This window comes from Lathyrus oleraceus, chromosome 3 (genome assembly GCF_024323335.1).
Source record: "Lathyrus oleraceus cultivar Zhongwan6 chromosome 3, CAAS_Psat_ZW6_1.0, whole genome shotgun sequence".
Classification (NCBI taxonomy): domain Eukaryota; kingdom Viridiplantae; phylum Streptophyta; class Magnoliopsida; order Fabales; family Fabaceae; genus Lathyrus; species Lathyrus oleraceus.
Window position 1 is genome coordinate 302,834,513 of NC_066581.1, and position 9,933 is coordinate 302,844,445.

At 40.0% G+C, this 9,933-nt stretch overlaps 2 protein-coding genes across 2 annotated transcripts; both read right to left on the minus strand.

Annotated features, from left to right (window-relative positions):
* Positions 1-4,204: 4,204 nt before the first annotated feature.
* Positions 4,205-5,838, minus strand: LOC127130968 (uncharacterized). The gene is made up of 2 exons (XM_051059918.1): positions 5,766-5,838; positions 4,205-5,553 (listed from the first exon to the last, which is right to left on the minus strand). The coding sequence occupies exons 1-2, from the start codon at positions 5,836-5,838 to the stop codon at positions 4,205-4,207; spliced, it is 1,422 nt and encodes a 473-aa protein (XP_050915875.1).
* A 165-nt stretch (positions 5,839-6,003) lies between these two features.
* LOC127130969 (uncharacterized) lies at positions 6,004-6,927 on the minus strand. The gene has a single exon (XM_051059919.1). The coding sequence runs from the start codon at positions 6,925-6,927 to the stop codon at positions 6,004-6,006; it is 924 nt and encodes a 307-aa protein (XP_050915876.1).
* Between the last annotated feature and the right edge of the window lie 3,006 nt (positions 6,928-9,933).

A 9,933-nucleotide genomic window follows, 5' to 3' on the forward strand; every position in this document is an offset into this window, starting at 1 on the left:
TGACCATAAAAGTTTGAAGTATTTGTTTGATCAGAAAGAGCTGAATATGAGACAGAGGAGATGGTTAGAGTTTCTGAAGGATTATGACTTTGGTTTGAATTACCATCCGGGTAAAGCAAACGTAGTGGCTGATGCATTGAGTCGGAAATCATTGCATATGTCTATGTTAATGGTTAAGGAATTGGATTTGATTGAACAATTTAGAGACTTGAGTTTGGTGTGTGAGAGTACTCACAAGAGTGTTAAATTGGGAATGTTGAAGTTAACGAGTGGTATTCTGGATGAGATTAGAGAGAGTCAGAAATCCGATGTGCTTTTGGTTGATAAGTTGACTCTAGTGAATCAAGGTCAAGGTGGTGAATTCAGAGTTGATGAGAATGGTGTTTTGAAATTTGGTAATCGGGTGTGTATTCCGGATGTTACCGAACTTAAGAAGAGTATTCTGGAGGAAGGACATCGTAGTGGCTTGAGTATTCATCCCGGAGCTACGAAGATGTATCATGATTTGAAAAGGTTATTTTGGTGGCCGGGAATGAAAAGAGAAATTGCGAGTTTTGTTTATTCTTGTTTGACTTGTCAGAAGTCAAAGATTGAGCATCAGAAGCCGTCTGGGCTAATGCAACCGTTGGCTCTTCCAGAGTGGAAGTGGGACAGTGTCAGTATGGATTTTGTTTCTGGTTTACCGAGGACAATTAAGAATTTTGAAGCTATTTGGGTGATTGTAGACAGATTGACAAAATCGGCTCATTTCATTCCGATCAGAATGGATTATCCGTTAGAGAGATTAGCTGAGTTGTATATTGAGAAGATTGTAAGTTTGCATGGTATTCCGTCTAGTATTGTTTCGGACAGAGATCCTAGATTTACATCGAAGTTCTGGGAAGGTTTGCAGAGGGCTTTGGGGACTAAGCTGAGATTGAGTTCTGCATATCATCCGCAGACTGATGGTCAGACTGAGAGGACGATTCAGTCACTGGAGGATCTTTTGAGAGCTTGTGTTTTGGAAAAGGGAGGTGCTTGGGATTGTTATTTACCTTTGATTGAGTTTACCTACAACAATAGTTTTCATTCGAGCATTGGTATGGCGCCGCTTGAAGCTTTGTATGGTAGGAGATGTCGGACACCTTTATGTTGGTATGAGTCCGGTGAGAGTGCTGTGGTTGGACCGGAGATTGTTCAACAAACTACTGAAAAGATTAAGATGATTCAGGAGAAGATGAGAATTGCTCAGAGTCGTTAGAAGAGTTATCATGACAAGAGGAGGAAGTCACTTGAGTTCCAAGAGGGAGATCATGCGTTTCTTCGTGTTACTCCGATAACTGGGGTTGGTCGAGCTTGGAAGTCGAGGAAGTTGACACCTCGATTTATTGGTCCTTATCAGATTTTGGAGAGGATAGGGGAGGTAGCCTATCGTATCGCTTTACCGCCGTCACTTGCGAATTTGCATGAGGTTTTTCATGTGTCTCAGTTGAGGAGGTACATTCATGATCCGTCGCATGTGGTCCAAGTAGATGATGTCCAGGTGAGAGATAAACTGACTGTTGAAACATCACCTATGAGGATTGAGGATCGAGAGTTGAAGCAGTTGCGGGGTAAAGAGATTGCCTTGGTGAAGGTAGCTTGGGGAGGACCAGCAGGTGGCAATGTGACTTGGGAACTTGAGAGTCAGATGAAGGAGTCTTATCCCGAGTTATTCGCTTGAGGTATGTTTTCGAGGACGAAAACTCTTTTAGTGGGGGAGAGTTGTAACACCCCGATAATAATATGATAATTATTTAAATTAAGTTAATAATATATTTATTAATTTAATTAGATAATTGGATTATTATTATTATTATTGTTGGAATTATTGAATTATTATTATTTTATTGGAATAATAATTATTGGAAAATATATATAAGTTGGAAATAAGGAAAAGAGTCCATTTGGTAAAGAAAAGGTTTTCACGTGAAAACAGAGAAGCGATTGGAAAAGTGGAGAAAGGGCAAGAGGAAGAGCTAGAGAGCAAGGGTTGGAGAACGGAAAAGCTTGGAGCTCAAAGATTTTGCCGGATTACTCAGGTAAGGGGGGTTTATCGTCGTTTAATGGGTATTATGGGTTAGCATGTAATGGGTAGTGATAAACCGTTGAATTGACCCTAATTGGGATTTGGAATGCTGAGAAATTGTGATGAATAAGTTGTGTGAAAACTGTAATTGAATCGATAATGGTGTGCGTCGTAAATTTCCGAACGTATAGCTTTTTACGGAATTGGAATCGGAGGTCCGGAAGTCCTCCAACGGCGGAAAATGCGGAGAATTCTGCATTCTGCCTTGTGTTAGCGCAGGAACAGCTTCTGTCTTGCGTTAACCGGTTAACCCAGGGTGTTAACCGGTTAACACTGTTATGTATTTTGAATAATTGCTGTTTTGTCTGCGTTAACCGGTTAACCCAGGGCGTTAACCGGTTAACACTGTTAAGTTTTGGGCAGGAAGCGTGTTTGTGCTGCGTTAACCGGTTAACCCAGGGCGTTAACCGGTTAACACTGTTGCAGAGTGGAAAAATTGTTAATTAAAATGTTGTGTGCCTAATTGATGGTTGCCTATATCGGTGGGTGATATAGTAGGGATTATTTCCCGCTGTTTTGAGCAGTATAGATATTAGTAGAGTGTGCTAATACTGTGTTTATTTATTTGACATGATATGATGTGTTGATACATGTGTTGATAAGGTATGATGGTATGCATAATGTTGTGAATGTGTATGTTATGCATGTGTTGTGAATGGACTGTTTTATGGCTTAGAGTGTGAGCATAGGTCCATTGTGGATTATTGTTGTGATGTTGCATTGCTAGGTGATTAGCGTGCAGAATATGGCCTTTATGGTGGTAGCTAATTCCCATGGTGAGGAATTAGTGATGTTAGTCAATTGGACTGTTTTTGATGTGTGCATGCTAGGTGAATTAGCGTGCATAGCATGGCCCTTGGGGTGGTAGCTAATTCCCATGGTGAGGAATTAGTGATGGGAGTCACTAGGTCTCAAATGAGTGGGACTGGTGGGCTTGGTAGCCGTGCCTGGATTTGGACGGTGAAGTTGAACTATACGTTCACGAATAGTCGGTACCGCATGCATGGAGTCTCATTGCATAATATATGTGTAGTGTATAATATGAATGGATGTATTCCAATGTTATACGTGTGTTGTGTTGGCATTGAGCATGAGTATGAATTGTGTTGATATTGAGTATGATATTTGAGTTGATGTGCCGTTACTGAAGGTGTGATACGATTAGGGTGATTAATGTGTTAAATTACTTAACATGACATTATATTCTATAATGCTTATTATATCGATTGAGGAACTCACCCTTACAACTATTTTTCAGGTAACGAGCAGTGATTGAGTAGAAGCTAATGCTTGGAGTCTAGTGTAGTCTCCTTAGTGGGTCATGCTCTGATAGATGTAACATCGGGATGGGATGTTTTGAATGTTTTATTGATTGGTTGTGAACCATTTTACATGTAATGTGTTACATGTTTTGAATGATCGATTTGATCTCTATCCGCTGCGTATTGTGCAATACTTTACGTTTTGAGTTAAATAATGAGCATGACTAAATATTATGGTGAATGGTGTGAAATAATTGTGTGACACCCTTAAATGCATAATTACTCTGATTTATATGTTGTTATTTTAATTAAATATTTGGGGTATTTTAGAAGGGTGTTACAAGATGGGATCTCCCTGTCTCAATCCCCTTTTTGCTTCCAGGACTTTTGAGGGACTCCCATTGATATTGAACCGATAAGAAGTAGTGGTTACACATTCCATTACCCAATTTCTGAACATCTGAGGTATTCCCATCTCTTGCATAATCTGAGCTAAAGCATTCCAGTCAACCGTATCATACGCCTTTTGAATATCCATCTGAACCATGCACCTCAGAGAAATATTCTTCCTGTTATACCCTTTCATCAGTTCTTGAGCCAAGATGATGTTGTCCTGTATGTGTCTACCTGGAACAAAAGCAGATTGTGATTCATCCACCAGCTTACTGATCACCTTACCCAGTCTAGTTGTTAGGATTTTTGATATAATCTTGTAAATTGTACTACAGCAAGCTATAGGCCTCATATCCTTAACAGTTTTAGCATCAGGATTTTTGGGGATAAGAGTTACCAAGGAGCAGTTAAAAACCTTCAGCATCTTTCCATTATGAAAAAATTATTTAACTGCAGCTGTCACATCATTTTTCACAATTTGCCATGTAGCTGTGAAGAAGTAAGCGTTGAATCCATCCACCCCCGGTGCCTTATTCTGGCCTATACTTTTCAGAGCACTCCACACTTCCCCTTCCTCAACAGGTCTTATCAGCTGACAAGCACTCTCTCTATCAAGAGTTTTACCATTCCTTACAGTGGTAATATCGATACATCTCAGGTTCAGGGATTTAGTACCTACCAGTTTGTCATAGAATTGCAAAACTTCTTCTTCTATATCTTCTGGTTTGCTTAGGCTACCTCCATTTACAGACTCCAAAGAATACATCCCCTTTTGCTTGTTTCTGTCCCTCACATAGGCATGATAAAAAGCATTATTACCATCTCCTAGTTGTAACCAATTCACCTTGGCTTTCTGCTTCAATATATTTTCCTCTGTTTGGTTCAAATGGATGAGGTTCTCAGTACACTGCTTCACTCTCTCAATACTTTGCACATCAAACAAATTATTTTGGAGATCCTTCTGTTCGTCTAGAAGCAATTGTCTGGCTTTCTGGATTTGGTCCTGAATGTCTGAGTATTGGGAATTCAGCTTCTTCAGAATCGGTTGCAGTCTCAATAATTTCCTCCATAATCTGTACATGTTATTACCTATCACCTCTTCTTGCCAACTGTTCTTCACAATCTGCATATAGGTAGGCTCTTTAACACTACAATTCAGGAATTTAAACATCGATCCCTTCCTTATCTGCTGTTGGCTAACACTAACTTTGACAGGGGTATGATCAGAAATATTAGGTGCCAAGTTTTCCACTACAGCATCAGGATACTTCTGCAACCACTGGATGTTAGACACCATTCTATCAATTCTTGAGTGGATGATTCCTTGGGTGTGTTTGTTGGACCAGGTGAAGTAGCTTCCTTTGGAAACATTTTCAAACAAGCTAACATTGTGCATCATCTCATCTAGATCTCTATATTCTGCATAACTAACTGGTTGCCCACCAATTCTATCCTCCTCCTTCAAGACATTATTAAAGTCCCCAATGACAACCCAGGGCCTATCCATACTGCTTCCCAGACTTTCCAACTTGCTCCACAATGTTTTCCTATGTTCCACTTGATTGAAGGCATAAATCATTGTAGCAACATATCGAAAGGAGTTATCTATTCCATAAACCTCAAAGTGCAGAAATTGTTCATGGACTTGAATCATCCTAATAATCACTTCAGCTTTATTCCACAGAAGCCAGATCCTACCATTATAGTGTTTGTCATAGTTATCTTCAAAACACCACTTATTTTCATAATATCTTCTTATTCCAGCAGCCTTATCTTCTTTAACTCTAGTCTCTAACAAGCCAACAATAGGAGACTTAAAAGAAGCAATATAAGAAAATACCTCCCTGTGTCTAGCTCCTTTATTAATTCCTCTCACATTCCAGGTCACTAGCATCGTAGCCTTCTATCATCCCCTACAAGACCTTCTCCAATCCTTAGAGGTGTGAAAGTGTTTTGGTATTCCATGGATGAACTCTTTGGTGAATAATTCATTACTCTTTTACCTCTGTCCTTTTCTGCCACCATAGTCCAGTCTGTGCTAGTACCCTCTTCTTCTATTGGTTTCTCTGCTACCATTATGACTGGCTGAACCTCTCCCCTTTGAGTTTGGTCCCCTTGGGAAGGCTCTGACTTCTGTAAATTCCCAACTGGTTGCCATATCTTCTTGACTTGGTGGTTCATTGGCTTCTTTAGTGCACAGTCATGCCCTATTTTCAGGCATTTATGGCAATATTTGGGTACTCATTCATACTCAATACATTGTTGGACAAGCTTGTTGTTATGATCCCTGATGTTGATGCTGTTTCGAAGTTTTTGTGTAACATCTACCTCCACCAACATTCGGGCATATGAGACCCTTAGCTTCTTTGTTGTACATTCATCCATTGTAATTGGTTTTCCAATGGAGCTTGCTATCTTAGCCAAGCATTTCTCTCCCCACAGGTGAAGGGGTAATTGGGGAAATGTGACCCACAACGGCATAACCCGCAATATGTCCTCTTTCATCTCAAAATCTGAGCTCCATTGTCTTAAGAACAATGGCTTCCCATAAATGAAATACGGGCCCTGAGCTAGCACATGTTCTCTATCCTCTTGGTTCCTGAATCGCACAATAAAATATCCTTCCTCATTGTAATACAGCTCTGGTAGCGAAACCGAGTTCCAATTCTTCTCCATGAACTTCTTGACTGCATTCATTGACAGAGAATCTCCTAGGGCAAACAATATAATCGAATTCGACCAAAACTCGAGCTCGTCTTCAACATCAGATTCTTCAATTTTTACTTCCACTTCGCCATCGACAATCGTGGGTGGGATATACTCCATACTCACCGCTCTATTGATTCTTCTATTGCCTCTTATGACATCTACCCAGGGTTTCCTTAGTTGCACAGTCTCTGGCACCTCAACCCCTGGCATTTCGATCTCGCTCTCCATCGACATAGGAGGTTCCATATCCGGTATCTCCTTTTCCTTACGAGTGGCGTCTTGCCCTTCATGTTCTCCTGCTTGGTGTTCTTGTGATTCCAATGTGTCTTGTCTTTCATGGTCCCCTACTTGCTGCTCTTTTGATTCCATGATCGCTTGAGTGACTATTGTTCGCTCCTCCCCTTTCCGTCGCGCCGCCACCGCAAGCCTTGGCCGGCCAACGCCACGTTTGCCCATGGTTGTTAAACCCTATCAGAGCAAAAAGGGAAAAGTTATTTATTATTTAAAGTTCACATTTGAATATATTTTCATGACAACTATATTGTCTTATCTATTCTTTTTTGTTATTGTTTTATTTCGGAAGGACAAAATAAAATAATAGTATTTTTAGATGGGTTCTCTCTATTTTTCATTAATAAGTGTTTATTAATTACACTTTTTGAGATTGTATTTAAGTAAACAATTTACGACAAACTCTTATAAAAATATGATTAAAATAGTGAATAAGATATTACAGTTACTCTTCCATTTTTTTAAGACCAAGGCCTTTGGCCAAGCAATATATAAAAGAAGAGTGAGCTTACACAAAGACATAGTGGTAGAGTCACTATCAACGGAAGTTTCATCCAAGTCGTCGTCATCATCATATTCAAAATTTGACATATCTTCAATCATATCCACATGCGCAACATCTTTCTCAAAATCAATAACAGCAGGATCAAACGAGGAAGTTCGAACACACAGAGGGTTCAACATCTTAATGATTCTTTCACACATATTTTTCCCTGTAGTAGACGTAGAAATAATCTCCTACATAGTGTCATACCCCAAAATTTGTCCATTGATCTTGCAAAACATTTCTCGAAGCACTCCAACTTATTCTGCAAGGCACTGACCTTAAAGGAACAGAAGCCCAACTCACAACAGACTCAATCCAGAAAAAGGCCCAGACTAGCTTGCTCGCTAGGCGAGCAACTCCTTCGCCTAGCGAACCTTTCGCTACAATACTCGCCTAGCGAAGCTTGCGATATATCAGAATTTTCGGGCTTCATTCTGAGCCCATTAGGTCACCACAATCACTATAAATACCGACACTTCAGTCACGGAAAAAGGGAAGACGAAGACGGACGGAAACCCTGGCATAGAAACCCTGGAGACCAGCTTAAGGAATTCCGAGTAAAGAAACCCTAAAGGCCGCTCATCCGCTCCGAAGCTACCGCCGCCCAACTCCATCCGATACCAAGAGTGATCAGTCCCTTCAACATCGCAGCTCAGTTGCAAACAGGTTTGCGCATCGCTACTGTTTTATGCTTTTAATCGGTAATCTCTATATACATAAAGCATCATGATTAAATTTTCAGATATGTAATTTGACTTCACATGCGAATTTAAGTATGCTTGAATATCCTGAATGTTTGTCCATGCTATTCCTGTAATTAAATACCATAAAGGTCAGGGTTCCAGAGATCATGCTGCTGTCAAACTCAAAACCCGTAGCCGCTTGCTAGCACATCGCTAAGCGAGCCTGTAGCGAGCACTCGCTAAGCCTTCGCTAGGCGAAGCAGGAGCGAACGAGACAGTGGCTGTTTTGTTTCTTTTCTGTTCTGCCTTATGTTTATCTAATCAAGATTCATTATAATTTTGCATTATTTGGCCTGACTTTATGACTGTTGTGTTGTAGTGCAATTTTCAATTGTACTTTATCTCGATGCTCTAACCCGTGTGCTGAATTGTGTAAAGGTTTACATATTCCCGAGGAAATGGCCGGCTAAGTATTCCACTTTATGTGTGGGATATCCTTATGGAGATGGATTCTGAATTACTTAATTTTAATGTGGAGATTCATCCTAAATTATCTAGCTGATTTTAATGTATTGATTTCATCGATTTTAATGTAGACCTAATTACTTAATCGATTACGGCTATCCAATTAATTGCAAAACCTTGCCTTTAAATATGCGATCTTGGACCTCTCTTTGTTACCCTACGATATTACGGTATTATGGTCATGTCCCGCGAATATGGGGATGCACTTAGCAAAGACCCAAAGACCCTTCGGTTAAATCATCATAGTCCCTCGAATGTTGCCTTTGTCCCTCGATGACCCTTCGGTGTAGCCCATGGTTAAATGATGATTGTCCCTTCAAATGCTAAGGTATCCTCACAACTGTTGCCTTCAATGACCAATCGATGACCCTACGATGACCCTTTAACATCCAAAGGATAAAACTACTTACTTCTCAATAGTAAGGACAGTTTTACCCTCATAAGGATAGGAAATGCCCGTAAAGACCTTGGATAGGTATAATTCTTAATTGCTTATTCATAACTTAAAATATTTTTCACACCTCACACCTTTCAAAACATCTTCTAGAAAATCACCACTTGGCATACATTCGTACTAGGATCATTGCCGAGTTATATTTTTCTAAACGACTTTCAAAACTAAACGAGATAACCACTTTGTATACATTCATACAAGAATCATTACAAAGTTAAATTCTCCTTTTCAAATCATTTTCTCAACATTTCTCAAGCACTTTTTCAAACTAGAAAAACATAAATGATTAAGCAATTAAGAGCCCATGGATAACCATGGATACAAAGGGTGCTAACCCCTTCCCTTTGTATAATGTACCTCCCGAACCTAAATCTGAATTAAGGTCTTTCCTGTTCTTTTCCACCTTTCCTTATGGGATAAAAGAAAAGTCGGTGGCGACTCTTGCTAACCGCGACATTCGCTTTCTAAAGCAAAAACACATAAGGTCAGTTCACCGTATGACAGAACTGGCGACTCTGCTGGGGACACAAAGAGAGGTCACCTTAAAAAAAAAATCATTTATGTTTTCAGATTGTTCCTTCTTTTAAGGGTATTTTTGAGTGAAAGATCCTACACCCGGATCTAGTGTACCTTAGGTAAGTAGCAATAGATCATCACGACTATTCGGCGTATACTGGAATGGTCAAAATGATGGCTACGGTTAATGTGACACTTTGGATGTCCTGATGTTCCTCATGTTTACTTGAGGAAAAATTTGGCATTCGCGTGGCGTCATCAAAGCATTAACCAGACCTTTAGAACCCTAATTGACTCATCCTAGCCATTAGAAATTAGTGAGATAACTGACTTCGGTTCCGACTGAGGTTGGTTGAGACTCGATACTACACTCTTTGAGATTGGACTTTAGGGAAGCTTCGGTCAACCACCCGGTGTTGCACTGAAGTGGACTTAAAGAAAGGTTA